General features: G+C 40.4%; 1 protein-coding gene across 1 annotated transcript in view; it reads left to right on the top strand.

Annotated features, from left to right (window-relative positions):
• Window positions 1-20,029, top strand: part of CENPK (centromere protein K) — a 43,799-nt gene extending 23,770 nt beyond the window's left edge. Inside the window, exons 6-11 of the mRNA XM_030566516.1 lie at window positions 2,618-2,664; window positions 4,422-4,504; window positions 4,611-4,709; window positions 4,991-5,123; window positions 9,828-9,881; window positions 19,512-20,029. Coding sequence (XP_030422376.1) covers window positions 2,618-2,664; window positions 4,422-4,504; window positions 4,611-4,709; window positions 4,991-5,123; window positions 9,828-9,881; window positions 19,512-19,670 — 575 coding nt within the window. The 3' untranslated portion in view covers window positions 19,671-20,029. The remainder of the gene's footprint in view (window positions 1-2,617; window positions 2,665-4,421; window positions 4,505-4,610; window positions 4,710-4,990; window positions 5,124-9,827; window positions 9,882-19,511) is intronic.
• Window positions 20,030-21,788: the final 1,759 nt, after the last annotated feature.

Below are 21,788 nucleotides of genomic sequence, written 5' to 3' on the forward strand. Positions count from 1 at the left end.
TAAATATGGGATAGGAATATTAGTCAAGTTGCCACAACTCAGTATTAGAGCCTGAATGTCAGGCTGTCTTGTACCCTGCTGTATATTTTTAGCAATAACCAGTACAATTACTATAATTGAGAGTCTGTCAGCATTTCCATTATAAACCTTGCTTTTGGGGGTTATAACTTGGCAGTTACAAATTTCATTGGGCAAAATCTTGGCACACAGGCTTGAATCCACAATGCAAATTTTTATTTTTGCAAGACTCTTTAGTCTCTTGTTCTTTCTGGGTTTCTGATACTCTATATATAGCTCTAGAGATGCTTAATCAGCTGAATTATAACTTTTTAACAAGCAGTTGGCACTTAAAATAGGTTTGAATTTTTCTCGTTTCAAAATAAGAATTAACCACATTTTAAAGTTTATAAAACATATGTGGTCTATGTATAGTACCTTTTTTGTGTGCATAATATCAATATTGTGCCAGATTCCTATCACTTGAATTGGCGTTTCCATGCAAAGGCTTGCATAGTAATGATTCCTTGCATTGCTAACATCTGGTAGTATTTTGCATTGCAATCATGCTACACATTGGCTTGCTATTCCATTTGTGACCTCCAGGCTTGATTTTTTTTTCTTCATATTTTGTATGTAGGAATAAAACCACACACCAGGAAAAGGCTCCAACTGGTAGAAGATGCATCAGCATATATGCCTAGTGACTAAAATTGCCTTTAGCACATCACCCCAGTGCTCCATGCTATGCACTGGCTCACCGCTGAATACAGAACAATTCAAAGTGTCTATCCTGATATTCAGAGTCCGTCATGGGACTGGCCCTAGCTTCTTAAGAGATTCCCTCTCCTTCTACCACCACGACCTCCACAAGTGATAGCGCAGGAGACCGAATTTACTGCATGTGGACTATTGAATTCTCTTCTGCAGGAGATTGCGTCTATTTTTAAATACTTGATGGGCACTCGGATATTACAATTAAAGGAGGCATATAAGTACTTAGGTAGAAATGCTTTAAGTTGAAGGAAGAGGTAGGAAACAAGTGATTTGAATGGACTGAAGTGGATAATTCAAGATAGAAATAATTTCTGATCATCACAAAGCGTAGAAAATTGGTTTCTTTGGATTCTTCATATCAAATGTCATTGACTGGATCTTGGCCTATTGAAAGGGAAGAGCAGAACTCTAACTAAATGAATTCTTCATTTAAGACATTTTCAAGTCATTGTCATCATGAAATAAAGCCATGATGATGATTAACATCAGCTTAGTTCAGGGAGGTTCTACTCATCTTTTGTGATTTTGTTTCTGTCTCACATGCTTGTAATTCTTTATCTGACACTTTTTAAAATCACACTTTAATTGAACACACTTTGGGTGCAGAAATCTTCCTTGTTTCAGTATCAGCTCATACTCTGATCACTGCTGAAATCACTGCTTCACAGTTTGTTCAGTATTCATGGAGGTTTAACCAAACTTTTATTTAAAAATCTTTTAAAATAGATTTATTTTTGCAAATATATCAAATGCACCCTGTATTTTGGAAGACATCTAATGCTTCTATATGGGGAGCTATAATTTCTTTCCCTTTTAGTAAAAAGAAAGCGTTATCACGGGAATTGCTTATGTTAGGATGAGATATTATGGATCTTGATGTCCATATTTTGACATACAAATATGCTTCTGGTGCTATAACAATTTGAAGCTACTATGGTAGCTTTAATTTCTCTCATTACATAAAAAGTTGCAAATGCATGCTTTAGTTTCTCAAAATCCATGTTTTTATTCACATATAAGCAAAGCAGGGAGGATGATGGCACACCTAATCAACTCTTCAAATCTCCTGAAGGGGATTGCAAGATCTATCAAACAACCTGGAAGCTCTGAATTAATGAAATCTGAGATGATCTCTTGTATTTGCACCTTTTTAAAAAGAATCTCTCTTTCTGTGACAATAATCAGCTCTCTCCATAATTTAATCCATTTTTTTAAATGATGTCCAATTACCTCTTCTTTCTCTTGAACAACTGGAGTTTTTGAGTGAAGGGTGACTTTTGTTAGTGTAAACATAACCTAAAGCACTAAGTTCAGATGGTTTTGAGAGGAGTATTATAAATGACTGCAGAATATGTTGATGGATCCCTGGTGAAAGATTTTTTTTTTTTTAAACAAAGGGGAACGTCTTCTCATGTTCTTCTAATTACCTCAGTTTCTCTTATTCTTAAAAAAGACTTAAGACCCTGAGAAAGGTGCCTTGTATCAAACAATCCTCTTACATAGCTTGGATTTAAAATGTTTTGCAAAAACTTTGGCTTGTAGGCTGGAGGAAGTTCCGTCATACCTATTGATCAGACAAGTTTTATTAAAATTGGAGTTCAGTTTGGGATATATGTAGAGTAATGTGTGCAGTTTGGACCATGGGGGAAATTAATATTAAAACAATATTTTCCTCAGTGCAGATTGACATTTGATAGGGCCATTTTTTTTATATTTGACTTCATCCCTATGATAATGCAAATGGTATGTCTTCTTCAAAAATCAGACCTGCTTATTTTGCTAAATTTATTAATATTTGTTTATTTTAAAAAAATCAGGTAAAACAATCTGTTTTATTTTTCAGTAATCTCCACCAATCTAGATGTTCTGGTAGCATTAGGAAAGGAAGAGGTAAGTGTCTTAGTTCATTACTTGGAAGTAACTTCTTACAAGTAGGTTTTTTACAAGTTTCTTTTCATGTGATTGGCTAGCCATGAGAAATTATGTGTGCCCATTTGAGCACTATTAATTTTTTAATTTGCTTTTTCCTAAACTTTGTTGTAAGTACTGAATATTTTTAGTTGTAGTGAAAATGATCTTTTTACCAGAACTTATTATATGGTGTCTTTTATGTTTAAGATATGATTGAAAAAAAATAATGTGCTGTGCAGAAGAGGCAGTACTCTGAGTTCTAGAGTTCTGCAGGAATAATATATGCAAATATCTATTTGAGTTCTTTCCAGACTGGGGGAGAAAGGACAAATAAAGAATGTGTTAGTGGTAGCATTTCAATATATTGGTTGGACATTGGTATGTAACATTAGCTGGGAATATTCTTGTGGCTATAACATTGAAATGAATAGTTATACTTTGGCTAACACATAAAGACACATTTAGATTATATGGGTTTTGTTTAAAAATAACTTTTGCTTCACCTACCTTTTTGGTTTGGCAACCTCCCAGCAACTTTCCTCTGTCTTGTATCAGTCAGGCCAGGGAACCAAACTGCCAATACAAATGCTCTTTTAACAAAAAGATTGGCCATGTATTTTCCTTTGAGTGAATATCCTCTCCACTACATGTTTGGTTTGACATTCCATTTTGTGGTTAGTTTAGCTGAGGGATACTGCATTTCTCATAAATCCTATGTATATAAAACCCTTCTGCTCCTGGGGAATATTTTCTGTATTTCGTTTGTATTTGCTGGGAGCCAAATTTAAATCTTATTTTATAATTACATAATAAAGAGACTGTGATGGGGTGTATAGACCCCACACTGATGAGGAAGGTGCTAGACAGAGGATGGGGGCGGAGCTAGATGGGAGGCCTTTTAAAAGGAAGGCAGCTGCAGTCAGCTGAGGTGAAGGAGCAGGACTGCTGAACAGGAGACTGCTGGGATTACTCCTGGAGCCAAAGGAGGAACTCCCATCTAAGAGATCTTCACCTTGTCCCTATGGGAATGAAGTCCCGCAAAGGGTAAGGGCCTATGTAAGAAGTAAGGAACTAGGGCCTGTGCCAGAACCTCCTGGTGGAAGTAACTGGGTGCGCTCAGGTTCTCCCATCATCTGGGAGATAAACCTCAGGGAACTCCTATACAGGGACACAAAAGCATCTTAAATATAGTGTGTAGTGGAGAGCCCCAAACTTATTAAGGGAGCCATATCAATCTCAAAAAGACAGAGAGCATCTCAGTGTTAGTCTTCAGTAAGCCATGCATCAGCTAAGGACCTAGTCCAATAAGGTGTTGGGTACTGGCCACTCCTATGTGGAGTGCATGGCATGGAGCCTCTGACAGAGTCAAGCCCTAAATTTCTTTACTGAGAAATAGTCTGAAGTGAACCAGGCTGCAGTGTCTTATACTTGTACAATTTCCCTATCCAAGATATGAATACCTCATTCATCATCAGTTTGATTACTAAGAGTAATCACCCTTTCTTTGAGATGTTCTCACTTTGGAGTGCTGTAATTGTTGTTCTGCCAACTATTCATTTTGCAGTTTACTATTATGTGAGATGTAGGTTGTTACTGATTTGTCTATCAAGATAATTTTGGTTCCCGTCACTGTGGTATCTGAGTGATACCACAACAGCAGTATCAGGTTTTGTTTTACATAGCACTAATCGAGTTGCATTTCTCCATAATATACACTTCCATTTCCAATTTTGTAGTTGCAGAAAGTAGACCATGATCTTGAAATGGTGCTGTCTACAGTTCAGTCAAAGAATAAAAAGCTGAAGGAAGACATGAAAAGGTATAAAGTGAATTGAAATGAAGTGAGAATCATTGTTTTGGTAGGTCTGAAAACTTCTAATTATACATTGTTCCCTCTCATTTTTTTCTCACTTTCATGTTTAAAGAGAACAGCAGTGGCTGGATGAGCAGCAGCAATTGGTAGATGCTCTTGATGTAACACATGAAGAAATGAAAAATCAAGTGGTACAATTTTCTGAACAAAGGTATTTATAGTGCTTTTTTCCAGCAAAAAAAGTTAAAGGATTGAATATTTAGTATGACAAAATAGATTTTAAAAATCTAATATTAATGTTTGATATCTTTTTGGTAAAGATCAAATAATCAAGTAATAAAATGCATTTGAAATCTAGGTTGCAAATATGCTACAGGCTGCACTTGCACTTTGTGATACTGAGGTAATTGATGCCATTACTGTAGCAGCAGTACCTTTTTATTGAATTACATGTCACATCAGTTAAACTTTATTTTTACATTGGGTTTTTAGAGCGTTACAAGAACTGAAAAGTAAAATGCTGAAAATAAGGGCATATAAGGAAGAGCTCTTGAGTGCTCTGGGGGAGTTCCTAGAAGAACATTTTCCTCTCCCAGAAGATGAAAGTGCTAAAAAGAAGAAAAAAGTAAGATTTTCTTTAAAATTATCAAATTTGAAAGGTTCTTATTAATTTTTCTTTAACTTGGTTTTATATAATTTTCAAGTCACAATGCTGGAAAAGTGCAAATCGTATTTAAGTCATACATGTAGTATTGATACCATTATACAAGGCACTGGTGGGACCTCATCTGGAATACTGTGTGCAATTCTGGTCTCCCACGTTTAAGAAAGATTAATTCAAACTGGAACATGTGCAGAGAAGGGCTACTAGGATGATCAGAGGAATGGAGAATCTACCTTATGAGAGGAGACTCAAAGAGCTTGGCTTGTTTAGCCTAACCAAATGAAGGCTGAGTGGGAGATATGATTGCTCTCTATAAATACATCAGAATAATAAATACCAGAGAGGGAGAGGAGATATTTAAGTTAAGTGCCACTGTTGACACAAGAGCAGATGGATATAAACTGACCATCAACATATTTAAGCTTGAAATTAGATGAAGATTTCTAACCATCAGAGGAGTGAAGTTCTGGAACAACCTTTCAAGGGGAGCAATGGAGGCAAAAAACCTAAATGGCTTCAAGAATGAGCTTAATAAGTTCATGGAGTGGATGGTATGATGAGACTGCCTGGAGTGGTATATAGCTGATCTGTGACCACTAGTAGCAAATATTCTCAATGGCTGTTGATGGGATACTGGATGAGGAGAGCTCTGAGTAACTATAGAGAATTCTTTCCCAGTTACCTCGCTGTTGGGTCATGCTGAAATGCTCAGGATCCAACTGATCGCCATATTTGGAGTCGTGAAGGAATTTTCTCCTAGGTCAGATTGGCAGAGACCCTGGGGAATTTTTCCTTCTTCTGCAGCACGGGTCACTGGTAACTTGCAGGTTTAAACTAGTGTAAATGATGGATTCTCTGTAACTTTTGAAGTCTTTAAATCATGATTTGAGGACTTCAGTAACTCAGCCAGAGGTTATGGGTCTATTACAAAAGTGGGTGGATGAAGTTCTGTGGCCTACAATGTGCAGGAACTCAGACTAGGTGATCATGATGGTCCCTTCTGACCTTAATATCCGAGTCACTTCCTACAACTGTTCTTGTTGTCTAAGTGATACCTTTCAAAGTTTGGTTATATCATTGAGGGCTGGTATGGGAGTTTAGTGAAACAAGTTCTGAATTAGTCTACCCTGCTCCTATCTGGATAGGTTCATATTTTTCTTCAAAGACAAATTTTAATTCTTCAGCAATATTGTTGGCACAAAAGTGTTACAGAGAATAGTTTAGACTATTAACCTCAAATTCCTACTCAGGGAAACTGAGCTAAAAGTCATCTTTAAACTTTAGGGAAAATAGGCAGTCAAGGAGCATTTTAAATAGTAAAATCAAAGTCCACAGTAAAATCAAATACTTTATCATTATTGTTTAATATAATAGCTACAAAAACTAAAAAACTAGTAAGGTTCTAGGTTGGGCTCTTGAGGACACTTGGGCCTTGTCTGTTCAGCATCAGGTTCCCAGAACCAGGATAGGGAATGGTTGAACTGCTAGTGAAAAAGAGAGACAGCTGCTTTCAGCCATGTTATAGCTATAACCTTAATTTAATAGTAATTCACATACTTTGTCCTTGTCTGCATTAGTAGTTAAACCATTTTCCACACTGGTTTAGAGGGACCCATTATTGACAACCATTGTCAGCAACTGGTCGTTTCATAGGCCCCAATCTGGCAAACTCTTAAGCATATGCTTAACTTTAAGCATCCTATGGATCTCAAAGAGGCCTCTTGCATGCCCAATGCAGAGCTGCCAACTCTCCCTAATTTTTAATAATTCTCCCGATTTTTAAATGTGATTGCAAAATTATCAAATCAGATGTAAATCTACAAATTTTGCAAATATATAGAAAAATTAGGAAAATTATATATGTGTTGCGTGTCATTCACCACTTGGATCTGATGAACACAGTGCTGCATCTGCAGGGGTGTTCTTCTCCACTGCCAGCGCCCCTGTGCAAGGGTATCTGCAGCCTGGCCGTACACATGTCAAGTGCCACCATTTTGTCAGTCGAGCTGGGAGAGGCTTGCAGGGTAGCTCCTCAGTTGCATGGGTGAGCTCTCCTGACAGGAGGAAACCTTCCCAGACCAGTGTGTCTGCCAGGAGCCCAAAAAGTGGCTGCTGTGTAACCAACCGCCACAGGGAGCATGGAACTCAGCTGAGAGCACAAGCAGCGTGTGACAGGGATGACATGCTGGCAGCCCTGCAACTTCTCCCTCTGCATGACTGCCAGTACCTGGGGCTGAATGGGCACTTCTGGGTATGTGATGTTGCAACCCATAGAGTAATACAGTCTCCAAGTATAAAAGTATAAAAACTTCTTTAAAAGTAATGTTTGAGCTAACATCCTTAGGACTTAAAAGTTGCCTGCAGCACCAGTAAGTAACCACCACCCATCAAGCACTGCCTGCACCTGATATTGGTGCCTCGTCTCCATGAGCCAGCTGACACTGGGCAGCTACTCCCTTTTTACTCCAACCCCACCAACAGTCCCTTTCATCTCTATTGCTTATCCCCCAACTCCACCCTAACAAGTCCCTTTCCCAGCTTTCTGAAACCCACCTAATCCTTCTTTCAGCCCAGCCAGCAACTCCACTTCGGCATCCAGTGTCCCACCGTCCTCTGGGGGCAGGATGAGTCCCTCACAGCATACCATGAGAGAAATTTCTGAGGGCATTCCTGCCCCTGTGGCACATGCACAGACTGCAGAGTGAGGGTCATTCTGCTAGGAGGCAAGCTGTGGACATTTTGAATGGGTTGGCACACTGCAACCAAGCAAGTCACAGGCTGCGTGTTGCATTCTAACTGCTCTTTGTGCCCCTGCTGGCGCACTCCAGGTACCTAGAGTAACATAGTCCATCGGGGTCTATGGAGGCAGTTGGAATGCAACACACATCATGTGACTTGTGCGGTGAATCCAGCACCCCAAGCCCCACTGACAAAATAAGCCAAATATGGCAAAATAAAACATGAAATAGTTTCAGAAATGCTTGCAAAGGACCAAGGATATAGCCAATACATAAGACCTAATTATGGCTGTTGATGTTACTAAATGTTACTTCAGCTTGTACCGCTGTTATTACTCTAACATTCACAGAAATTGACCTAAAATGCACTACAGGCTTTCATGGTCCTACCTGAGACACCCTATCTGTATTTGGCTTTGCAAATTTGACACTTGAGACTGCTTCAAGCAACCTCCTTAATTTTTTTCACTCTCCAGTCTCAAAAGAAAGATGCACCCTTTTTGTCACACAAAGCAGTCTGAAAGTTCATGTTACAAGAAATATTTTATATGTAAATTGTACTTGTGGGAAGGAAAAAGTATATTTTTTCCCATGTGGTGATGCCTATCTTGCTTAAAAGTAATGTAATGTATGGTGCTGGTTAAATTTATCACACTGCAGAATCGGAACCTAATTTAAGAAACTGTAAACGTTGAACACTATTGGTCTACCAAAAATAAAGTCAAATCTTTTAAATTTTGCAAGTATAAAAACTTCTTTAAAAGTAATGTTTGAGCCAACGTCCTTAGGACTTAAAAGTAGCAAACTAATAATTTCTCTTTGTACAATTGTTTAAAATGTCTCCCATGCTGATACTCCATATGCCAATTCTAGTCTTACTGGCAAATCTTGAATCCAGTGCCCAGCTGAAGAAGTGAGAAGAAAAAAATCACCCAAGGCTGGCAGAGTGTCTTTAGAACCACTCCATGGAGGCTGCTGCAGCCCATAGAGTAATATAGTCTCCATGTCCCCTGCTCCCATAGTGCAAGGAGAACCCGTAAAGGAGGGCTCTGTAGCACAACGGGATGTGTGTTCACCCCTTTGTGGCCCTTACCAAACATAATCTCTGGTGCAGCTGAGCCTTGGAAGTGCTGCTGTCAGGGGACCCTCCACAGTCATGGAGGAAAGAGGTAGGATTTGGCCCTATGTCAATTTTTATAAATCACCTTGTTCTTCCTCCACTCCGAAGTTGGGGTTTATAATAAATCCTGACCATCCTTTAACTTGTAAGACTCATGAAGTGGTTCTATGTTACAAATGAAGACAGTTTCAAATGATAACATTAAAAAAGGAAAACATTTAAAGAAAATCCTATGGCAAAACTGAATTTTGTTTCTTGAACATAGTAAATGTATTTGGGTAACCCTTAGAGGCTTAAACCAAAAAATATTAAATTGCAATATAAATTAAGAGTAAACATTAAGGCACTATGGACTGAACTCTTAAAACAAGATTACAGTGTTTTGCAAGAATCGCATGTTTACATCTCTTTGCCCAGAACTTTAGATAATTTTCTTAAAGGCATTGATCTCGTGATTTTTCTTACCAACCTTAGACACAGAATGAGTACTGTATACTCCCATGCATGTTTAATAATAAGATGTTTGAATTAATAAAATGTGAATCCCATTCTTGACAGATGTAACATTTCATATGTTATTTTCAACTTAGTTTAAGAGAAACATTCATTTATGTTTAGAATTTACATTGAATTTGTTGCTGAATATAGGATTAAAATATATAACTTTTGTAATATGATGACTCAACATTTTAAAATTGATCAGTTTATTCACTACTCTGAATTATTTGCACTGAAATTTTTCTTTGTCAATTAGCGTTGTTTTCTGACTCTGTTAGAATTTGAACATCTTTTTTGCTGCTTTTGTAGAGTCCAGCTGAAGAACCAACTGTACAGCTAGTAACGTTACATGAAATTTTAGAGGTAAAATGGTTTTGTGTGTGATGTCATTTTTTTTCTTACAAACCAGCAATAGCATATAAGCAAAATGAATGATGGTGTGTGCTAATATAATTAAAATAACTAAGATAATAGAAACAGTGTTCAAAAAAATCTTACTAGTTTCCTCTTTTATTCCTCGGGGCACCCAAAGTAACTTTCTGGTACTAAACTCCTTAAAATTGTAAGCATAATTTAGCAAACACATCCTACAATTTGAATTGAAAAATTATAGGCTTTTAAACTTCTAATTTTAAGATATAAAGTCAAACGTAAGTCATTTTTATATTCACTAATTTTTAAGTCAGATTTTATAACTCTTAACTTAATGGTTCATATTAGAAAATAATATTAAAATGGTTTAGTTAAAAAACCTGAACTAAAATATTTAACTTTTATATTTTGTACTATTTGCATGTACACAGGTCTGAAATATAATGCAGCAACAAGTCAATTAATTTCTAATATATTCATATTGTTGGTTTATTTGATTTGATCGATAGGAATTGATAGGTCTGTTTTTAGTTTTTTTTTCTTAATTGCCAAGGATGCTCAATTATTGAATGGACACTCCTATTATAATTTGTAAAAACCCAAATAAATTATGAATTTGTAAGGCTTAAATCTGATAGAGCTAAAAAGGTCGTTTGGATGACAGCAACTTCTCTATCTTAAACTTAGTATTTGGGAGTACAGGGTTTGTTTGTTTTTATAGGGGTCTGTGTGAGCAAGACCTCCATGAAGAACAGCAGTTGTTCTGAGGGAAGGCCTGCAGAATTAAAACATTCTGGTGTTTAGATACTAAAATCCGGTCACTATGACATTGTTATGCTTTACTTGAAAGTGCAGACTGTGAGTTTTTGTACTTATGTCATTAACTTCAACTTCATGTTACATGCCTCAAGTATCTCAGCATGCCTTTTAGTGCCAAATTAGGTATAGCTTGAAAGCAAATCAGAAATTTAATGTAGCCAAACGAGTTAAGTCCTATGGAAATATAATTTCAAAAAACTTATACCTTAAAATTACTCTTCATATTCCCTTAACTAATTTTAAACACCTGGATAGTACTAAAAGACCCAGATGTCTGATTTCTGTTTGAAAGAATAAACTAGTTCCAGAAATTCAGACTTGTTTTTAATTTTAATTATCTTAGCCTAAACTTTGAGTGTCACTGATCTTTGTTTTATGTTTTTGTTGAGCCATTTAGTGCTAGTTTCGATGCCTGTTAAATTTCAAAACTGTTGTCTTAGAGACAAATGCAAAGCAAGGCACATTTTACTTTTGTGATCACAAATTGAGGGTTTATTGTTTGTGTAAATCTAAGCTATTCCTATTCATTCCCGTCCATGTTTCCACAATTTATCCATGTTTACTTTATCTTTTAAAATTATCAATGTATTGCTTTTAATTTATGTGGCTGCTATAAAGCGTCGTCTTTGAGTAGATGCAGCCATGTATTTCACTTAGGTGTGTGTGCGCCCAGTGCACCAGAGAAGGAGAAACTTGCCTTCCAGTACCCATTGAGAGGTGGCACTCACACCTTGTGGCCATAGCACCTCCCCTGGCTTCACATGGCGGCGCCGCCCCAATCCTCCTTTAGTCCCTTCTTATCCTCCATGGCTGGAGTCAGAGGTCTGTGTGGTCTTAACCTCACAACCTCTCAATTAGTTGAGTTTTTCCCTTGTAGTATATAATTAGCAGTACCATAGTGTTAGTTATGTTAATGTTAGAAATGGAGTCAAGTGGCTCAGGACTTTCTCTTGAAACAGCACCTGCTGGAAAAGGCCATGAGTACTGAAGCCCTCATCAAGTCGGAGATTGCCCTTGGGTTCCAAGAGTGCTTCTGTTTCACATTTCAGAGCAGTTGCCTCTGCAAAGAAACAGAGGAGCTGTTGTTCCCTGTCTACTCTGCCAAGGAGAAGGTTGCATAAGACCAATCAAAACCACTCCAGGTCTCAGGTGATTATTCCACTTCCCCCAGGAAAAGCAGGAACTAGCACAAAGTTGGTGCCAGTGTGTAGGATGGCGCAGATACCTCTAACCCTTCCCCGGTACCAAGTAGGAGGTTAGAAACACTGTACTGTTGTCTCTTGTTCTGGCCACTGAGCATCTGTTGAGTCCAGTACCGATGAGGGAGATACTGGCATTGACTGCTTCCACATCAGCAGTGTACCAGGCAGCAACAGATCTCCTCTGCCTTTTAGTCCTACTCTCTCTTTTGGCCCAGGAGTTTGCCATGTCTGCGTCATCTATAGTCATCGATTGAAGAAGCTGTTGAACCCTTGGGTCTGTCAGCACTGCAGCCCATTGTTCCCTTTCCACAGGTTATGGAAGCAGGTCCAGTGCCAGGATTGGTACAGGGGACCTTGGTACCAGAAATCTCCTCAGCACCACTGCAGTTGGCACCATGGCAGCTTTCACTGCTCAATGTTGATACTGTCAGACACCTCCGGTGTCACTGCTGACTTCAGGATCGACACCACTTCTGGCATGTGCATCAGCATGGTCGGTACCAATGGTACTGCTTCCATTGGCAGTGCCGCTTCCTGCCTCGTTCTGGGGATGGACAAGTCAGATCAGTTACTTGCTCCCTCTAGTTTTTCTCTGTCCTTATTCCTGGGATCCCGAGGGTCCTCAGCATCTGAGTCGAGGTTGTTATCCCCTCACTCTCCATCACCTGACCAGCCTCAGGGGGAATTGATGGATTGGTACACGTCTCGTGGTTAGGATGGAGGCTGACTACCAATGCCTTATCCATGCTAGTGGCCACCATAGAATCTGTGGGATACTCCTTTGTTCTTGAGGTCCTACACTTCATCTTGCTTGATGGCAAGATCTCCAGCCCGGGCTTTGGCAGTGACTGTTGATCTGCCAAAGGCCCAGGTATCTGTGGTCCTCCCTGTGGAGTCTCCAGAATCATCCTGCCATGGTCTATCAGCCCTGGAACAGAATCTGGTTTTGGCTCAGTTAAGGGGCCTCCTCTTCATCTCTGGATGATTCTGTGCAGCCTGTCTCATTCTCCTCTTCCATGCCAGAAAATTTTAAGGCATAGCAAGACCTTTTGTGGTTTGTAGTTGCTTCCATCGGTTTTCAAGTGGAGTTCTTGCAAGAGAACATGCGCAAATAGTGGATATTCTGTTGCCATCTGCTCCTGGAAGAGTTGCCATACTTCTCAATTATGGGCTTCTTGAACTAGCTAAGGCACTCTGGAGCATGCCAGCTTTGGTATTGCCTGGGGCTAAGTACACAGAAAAGCTCCATTTCATTCCCATATGAGAATTTGAGGTGTTTTATTCTCATCCGGTCCCAAATTCCCTAGTTGCAACTGTAGTGAACCACAGCGCCTGACGGGGCAGATTTATGTCCATCCCCAAGGAGATGCAAATTGCTAACCAGCAAGCCTTGCTGTCCAAGGACGATTTTATTCACTGAACAGCTATGTCAAAGTACACAGATGAGCTGCACGACGTCTTGCATGAAGAATTTCTGGCGTTTATGACTGAGGGCTGCTTGGTGATGCAGACTCCAAGGACATCTTAACTAGACCTTGCAGACACTTCAGCCAGGGTGATGGCCTCTGCAGTCACCAAGAGGAGAGCTTCCTGGCTGCAGAGTTTGGGCATTGCCCCCGATGTCCAGCAAGCAACTGAATATTTGCTGTTCTACTGCCAAATTCTGTTGTCAGACAAAACTGACAAGATGCTGCAGCCCTTCAGTCCTTGGGGGTGTACACCCCGGCAGTGTAAAGGCATCAGTATGGCATTCAACAGCAGCAGCAGCATAGTCTACAGCATACATTTGGCCAGCCTGTTCCTTCTCCTTGATAATGGGACTACCCCAGAACGAGGGATAGATCCCACAGCAGAAAGCAATTGGGCTCTGGGTTCATCCAATCCACATGCCCTCCCAGTACCCATTTTGATTCCTTGTTCCAGAGCACTGTTTCAGCCATTGCTTCCCCTCTCCTCATCCTCCCCAGTTTGGAGACAGGCTGGTCTGCTTTCCTAAGCACCATCAGATCAGGTTATGCCATCCCGTTCCTCTCCACACCACCATTTCAGGGACCCCTCTCATGAGATACTGCTCCTCAAACAGTTCTGCTCTCTGCTGGTTTTGGGAACAGCGGAGGAGGTTCTGCAGGAACATCAGGTCATGGCTTCTACTCCCAATACTTCCTGATATCCAAAACCAAGGGAGGGGTGAGACCCCCCCTTGACTTTCACAACCTCAACAAATATTATCAGGTACATGAGTTCCTAATGGCCACTCTATTGACCATTCTCCTACATTGTCTCAGAGTGACTGGTTTGCTTCTTTGGACCTTCAGGATGGCTACTTTCATGTGTGGATTTTGCCAAGCCACAGAAAGTTCTTTCTATCTGTGATGGTGGAATGCCACTTTCAGTATGCAATGCTTCGATTCTGCCTCTCTTCTCCTTCCCCCTCAGGACTTTACCAAATGCATGGCCATTGTTACGGTGTATCTCAAGAGGAAGGATGACTGGTTATGAGGGATGGATCCAGAGAGGAAGTTTGTGCTCATGTGAGCACCACACTGCACTTGCTCGACCATCTGGGTCTTATCCTCAACACAGGGAAGTTAATCATGGCTCTCACTCAAAAAATTAGGTTCATTGGGGCTCTGCTAGATTTCATGACATTGAACGTGTTTCTGCTCACCTACTTTTTTCAGACAGTTCGCCATCTTTGTGTCAGTCTGCAGTCTCAGGCTTCCACGACAGTTTGGACATGTCTGAGGGTCTTGGGTCACATGTCCACTTCCACGCAGGTGATTCAGTTTGCAAGCTTGTGCCTTCGCCCCCTTCAAATGTGTCTCCAGGAAGTCTACCCATCCTACTCTTCATCATCTAGACAGACTGGCTCACCTTCCTCCACTTCCTCAACTTCCTCCTTGCAGTGGTGGATGCATCCAGAGAATGTTTGCCAAGGCATTTGCTTTGTCTAGCCCTCACCAACCAGGATGCCTCACAGATGTGCTGGAGGGGGACGGGTACACCTGGGTTTCCTAAAAGTACAGGAACAGTAGTTGGAACAGGAGGCATCACCCCATGTCAACGTGTTGGAGCTTCGAGCTATTTACAAGGCAGGTCACACTTTGAGACTGTGTCAGAGACTCAGTGGTTCACATACTGACAATACCACCTTGATATATTATGTGAATGAACAAAAAGGGGAGCATACTACAGCTTACTTTTCGTAGTGGCAATCAGGCTGTGGTAGTTTGACGTTAAGGAGAACATTACTCCAATAGCTCTTCACTTATCTGATGTTAAGAATCCTCTCCGGACCACCTCGCAAGTATTTTTCTCTGAGTCATGAGTGGTCTGAAGAGAAGTGTCCTCTGGGTTGTCTTCAAAGCCTGGAGCATCCCAATGATCAACCTGTTTGCTACAGGGGACAAGAAATGTCGTCCCTTTTGCTCTTGAGGAGGCCTCGGTCCTGGTTCCCTGTCCAAAGCTTTCCTCCTCAGCTGGCAGTTGTCTCTCCTCTTCTTTTCCCCTGATGCTGATCACCTCAGGTCATTCTCAAGCTTGTGATGGATTGGCCCAAACTTATTCTCGTTTCCCCAGCGTGGCCAAGACAGTGCTGGTTTTACCACCTTTTCTCAGTATCTGTTTAGCCTTCTATACTGCTTCCTCCCCATCCCAACTTGCTCACTCAGAACCAAGGCTTCACCTTGCATCCTGAGTTCAGCTTCCTTCATCTCATGACGTGGCTGCTACATGGCTGAATGAGGAGGAAGTGTGATGTTCAGTGGCTGTCCAACAACTCCTTAACAGTAGAAACTCCTCCACCAGAATGGCCTGTGTGGTGAAATGGAAGCAATTTTCAGTGTGGTCATTAGCTTGTGGAATCCAGCCAATGCTGGCCTCTATCCAGGACATTTTGGAGTACCTGCTTCATCTTTTAGTCATTGGGACTTGCATATAGTTAATTGAAAGTGCATCTGGCATTTCATCATATTGGCATTTCATCCCCCCCCCCCTTTCAGGGAAGATCAGTCTTCTCCAACACCATGATAGCCAGATTCTTAAAAGGGCTTATTTTTTTACACTCTCCCGGACCAAGAACTGGTTCCTCTACAGAATCTTAACATGGTCCTAGCGGCCTTAATTGAACCTCTGTTCAAGCCCTTGACATATTGTCCCTTCCTACTTTTGTGTCAGAAAACTGCATTCCTGATAGCAATAATATCTTCAAGGAGTGTGTGAGAGTTGCAGGCTCTGAGGAAAGAATCTTCTTATATATACAATTCTCCAAAGACAAAGTGGCTTTAGTACTGCGTCCAAATTTTTTCTCTGAAGTGGTTTTTGTTTCATTTGAACCAGGTGGTATATTTACCTGCATTCTTTCTTAAGCAGCATTCATCTCTGGAGGAGCAGTGTCTCCCAACATTAGATGTCAGGCGATATCTAGCCTCTTATCTGGGCAGGCCTAAACCGGTTTGTGCTTAACCTCCTTCGTTTGTGTAATATGCAGAATGCATGAAAGGTCAAGCGATCTCTTCACAGATGATCTCCAAATAGATAACATCATGCATCAAGATTGCATATGAAACAGCTTCAGCTAATCCCCATCAGTGGATATGAGCTCATTCTACAAGAGTGCAAGCAACGTTCATAGCATTCCTGAGTGACGTTTCCATGTTGAACATTTGCATGGCTGCTACATGGTCATTGATGCATACATTTGCGAACCATTACACCATAACTGCATCTTCCAGGGTTGAGGCAAGCTTTGGTAGAATGGTCCTGCAGTCTTTGTTTAGGTAGACTTAGAGCATTGCCTCCTGGGGAGGACTGTTTTTGTGAGTCTCCTAAGAGGAATACACAGCTGCATTTACTCAAAGAAAAAAAAATGGTTACTGGCTGTAAATGTGGTTCTTCTAGATGTGATGCAAATGTGTATTCCACAAACCACCCTCTGTCCCCTTTGAATCGGAGTCTTGATTCTGGGCATTCGGTGTGAAGGAACTGAGGGAGGGTTGGAGTGGTACCCCCTAATGTAGCCAGGGGAGGGGTTTCAGCCACAAGGCATGAGTGCCACCTATCTCCAAGTACTGCTTTGCACGTTTCTGCAGCTCTGATGTGCACACAGCTGAGTGGAATACGGTCTGCATCCATGTCTGCATCACATCCTGAAGAACCACACTTACAGCAAGTAACTGTTTCTTACTGTTTATATTTTCTGCTATAGAAGTACAATACCAGTAGTGACAACTATTTAATTGGAATCACATATATTACCATGGCAAAGAATAGGTATAAATAAAAAAAATAAAAAGTAGTTAAATCCACAATCCACTGTGGCAGCCATTCTTAGACACGCCTATAAGTGTTACACTGTATTTTATCTTTGGATTTAACTTCATTTTGTATGTAGCATCATCTGACGAAGTGGGTATTCACCCACGAAAGCTCATGCTCCAAAATGTCTTGTTAGTCTATAAGGTGCCACAGGATTCTTTGCTGCTTTTACAGGTCCAGACTAACACAGCTACCCCTCTGATACTTCATTTTGTATAGCAACTTTGCATAAACTCCTGCTTATGTGTTCCATTACTCCCCCGCAGGAACATGTGATCTGCCAATTCCTATTCCCTTAAATTCCCTTTGTAAATTTTTATCAGAAGTGCCTCAGTAAGTTTTCTTGTGCTGCTTCATACTCTAGGGATATTGCATGTTTCTATGCACAATGTAACATTCCTCCTTCAAATCTCTTCAGTGGTGATTCCCACTCATGTTAAACTAAGAATTATTTTGAAAAATAACTTAAGAAGAAGAACTAACATGATGCTTATGGTACAAAAACAAGTATAAATTTAAATAAAAGCAGTAGAGAAAGAGAGTGATGGTAAAGGTTATTTCAGAGTATGGGTGTTGCTGAAAAGTCTCACCAGCAATAGTTTATGAAAGATCATGAATTAATATTGTGAGAAATGAATAGAAGATACGGGGCAGGGAAGTACAGAGCAAACATTTTGATAGGCTGGAGCAAATCAATGGAGTGTTTTGAGAGAAAGGGCAATTTTGATGTGAACATAAAATGAATGAGTCATCAGTGAGGGTATTTGGAGGTGAAGATTTTGATGTATCTTTGTATTGGGAAGAAGGCAGGCAGAAACATTTTTGGCCTTGGCTACACTCACACTTTACAGCGCTGCAACTGGGGTGTGAAAAAACACCCCCCTGAGCGCTGCAAGATACAGCGCTGTAAAGCATCAGTGTAATCAGGGCAGCAGCACTGGGAGTGCGGCTCCCAGCGCTGCACGCTACACCCGTAAGAGATGTGGTTTACATGCAGCGCTGGGAGAGCTCTCTCCCAGCGCTGCTGCTCTGGCTACACTCACACTTCAAAGCGCTGCCCTGGCAGCGCTCCCGCAGCGCTGCCGGGGCAGCGCTTTGAAATTCCAAATGTAGCCATACCCAAGTGTATATGCTAAAGTCTGGAGAGCTAGAACTTGTAGAAGCCATAAAGAAGGGAGTTGCAGTGCCTAAGGTGAGTAGAGATGAAAGCCTGGGTAGAATTTAGGCTGACATGGCTGTCAAGATAGTGGTGTTCACAACAATATTGTGAAGATGGCAGTAAGCAGATTTACAAATATATGGGGCTCTAAGAACAGGAACAGAGACACCCAGGCTGATGTTCAGATTGCAGACACTAGAGTCAAATGCAAAGTCTAGGTCAAGGAGGAAAAAAAAGATGGAATTGTTTGCGGGTACTTATCTTGCCTTGGGAGGGGTGGAGGGATTTGTTAGAGATACATAACTGAGGGAAGTTGATTAATACATTGATTCACTTGCTCAAGACAAACAAGTGGAATAGGTAGCAAGGAGATGACAGAGCATTAAAGATATGAAAAGATCTGTATCTTTAAGTATCATAACTGTAAAATTAGTAGCTAAGGTTAAAAGTAAATAGAAGATGACTGGAAAAGGGGAGCCGAAAGCCAAAAATAGAACCTTTTGGGACTCAGAAAGCAGTTTCTTGGCTTATAGTCAGAGAATGGAAATTCCATTGTTTTAAGTTTGAAGAAAGGCAAGGGAAAAGAAGCCTTTGTTGGCAGAAGAGATCACTTGGGAAGTTATACTGCAGTGAAATGAGAGAGAGGCGGTATCTGTTGGTGGGTTTGAGAAAGAGAAAATATCTAAAATGAAGATTTGCCTAACTTTCTCTTAACTTTGGAAGCTCGTTAAACAGATACTAAATCTTAAATTGCTACATTGTCTTTGTGGGCTTTTATTTAAAAAAAACAAATAAATTGCAGTTACATTCCATTATCTTTTGATTGAATGGCTTGCATAACTATGTACATACCTAAAATCCAATATATGCTTTTGTTTTATTGTGGGGAAATTAGAATATTGTTGAATAAAGGAAGATAATCAACTTGAATTTTATATTCAACAATTCATACTTTAAAAGATCTATTAAACATTCTTTAATGAATAATTTCTATTTGGAACAGGCTTTGTATCTTTTAAGTAAGCAATTCTTATGACATCAATGTGTTCACCTTTCCTTGACTAAAACAGATAAAAATCAACCTATTTTTTGCATATTTTGAATCTCATTCTCTTGATCTTTCAGCATCTTATAAACAAATTAATGAGTACACCACATGAACCATATTTGACAATCAATGACTCGTTCTGGCCACCTTATGTTGAACTGCTGCTGCGGTATGGAATTGCACTGAGACATCCAGAGGATCCAAACAGAATACGCTTAGAAGCCTTTCATCAGTAAAGACACCTTTGTAACTATTTAAAAATCAGAAATGTGCTGAACCAATACTCATACTTAAATATATATTTTTGTGTATGTGTGTGTGTATATATATGTATACTCTTTGTGATATTTTATCATAAGTCTTTGGGTGTTAATCTTTTCTGCTTGGACAATATTTTTTGACAAACCATACCTGTTTTTAAGTGCAGTTACTTACTAAGCTTGTGAAATGACAAAACTTTCTTTTAACTTCAAATTATGATAGCCGTTCATCCCATTAGTTGTTGTCTTTATGATAGGTGTTCCAGTACTGTGAAATTAGGTAGTGCTTGTATTCTGGAAAATTTTCAGACGGCTTAGATAAGACTCAAATTCAATTGCAGACAAAATGCTTAAAGTTGCTTGGTTTTTGTTGATTGATTAAAGAAAAATAATGCTTTGCATATGGCATGTTTGTTTTCTTGTGTAACACTCCCTCAGGATTTGTCTACGTTAGCACTTTTGTTGGTAAAACTTTTTTTGGTTGGGGGCAGGGGCGGCTCTGTGTATTTTGCTGCCCCAAGCACGGCAGTCAGGCGGCTTTTGGCGGCATGCCTGAGGGAGGTCCACTGGTAACACGGATTCAGTGGCATGCCTCATGGCAACCACCAGGCCTACCCCTGCGGCTTGCCGCCCCAGGTATGCGCTTGGTGCACTGGTGCCTGGAGCCACCCCTGGTTGAGGGTGTGGAAAAAAACCCCGGCTGACAAAAGTGCCAGAGTGAACTACCATCACTTGTTAGCTGTGGTTTAATTATGGGAGAGCTCTGTTCTGTTAGTGTAGAGCAGCTACATGGGAGACCTTACAGCAGTGCAACGGCACAGCTGTGCCACTGTAAGGTCGTTAGCGTAGACAAAGCTGCTGTGTGGCTCCAATCCTCTTACTTCCTTTTAACATTTATGCTACACTTCTGTGCTAGGCTTGAACTATCCCAGTTCAGTTTGTAGGTCTGAAGATTAGCAGTATGAATTTTTAAAAATGGAGAAATAACTTCTTTCACATTTGTTGCATTCAGGATGCCTTGTGACCAATGGCAGAAATTAGTGTTGGGTTTGAGATAAACATTCAGGAGAATCCATAGGTCTTTTTGTGCTGAAAGAGTTGGAAATTGCTCATCATGCAACTATGGGTAGGTGGGTTGTGTGTGCGGGTGCTGGGTGGTGGTGGTGGGCTGAAATATACAGGAGGTCAAACTTGATCAGAGGTCCCCAAATTGTGGGGCGTGAAGAAATGTTCAGGGGTGTGTGGTGGCCCTGGGCCACTCCACACTGGGGGCAGGGAGGGAGCCCCATCCCCAGCTCTGCTGTGGCCCTGGTCCCGTATCTGACCCAGTCCCCAGCCTTGACCCCAGGCTAGGAACGGAGCCCCAGCTAGAGCCCGCAGTGGAGGCTGGCATCTGGGTCCTCGGCTGCATGCAGAGCCACTATTAACCTAAATTTTAGAGGCCAATTAAATTACCCTACAATAGCACTTCTAATTTAACAAGAGGATAACAAGGTTGTGGTCTGCCTTAAAGGAATTGCCAGGTTGTTATCAGGGAACTTATCTCCGATCTGCAGAGGGTTCCCCAGAGCAAGCTAGCCTTGCTAACACCTGAAAGGACACGGATACAGCCTTCCGCTCAAGGATTGACACACACGCAAGCAGACATTCTTTGAAAACATAAGGATTATTTATTTAAAAGAAATTTTAAAAATTAGTGATTTTAATAAAGGAAGAAAAGATGCATAAGATTTAATAAAACACAATAGAATTACATTTAAGAATTGTACAATAAAGCGATGCAGCAAAATGAGAGAGACTGCATAAAATATCTAACACATACCAAGAATACAGTAGTTCCAATGTAATAAGCATATAAAGATTCTGCATACACAAAGGCTTTAGTCTTAATGTCACAATCTAATACCATGCTTAATACAATGCAGTATACGCAGCCTCTATATGCACATACGATAAACCATTATGTCATAGATTGAAAAAAAATTTACTTAACACAAGCCTTAACATTTAACAATAAACATTTAGCATTTAATATTTAACATTTAATATTTATTTAACATCCTGTGAGCACTGGCCAAGTGGTTTCATAGACTC

This window comes from Gopherus evgoodei, chromosome 6, assembly GCF_007399415.2.
Source record: "Gopherus evgoodei ecotype Sinaloan lineage chromosome 6, rGopEvg1_v1.p, whole genome shotgun sequence".
Classification (NCBI taxonomy): Eukaryota; Metazoa; Chordata; order Testudines; family Testudinidae; genus Gopherus; species Gopherus evgoodei.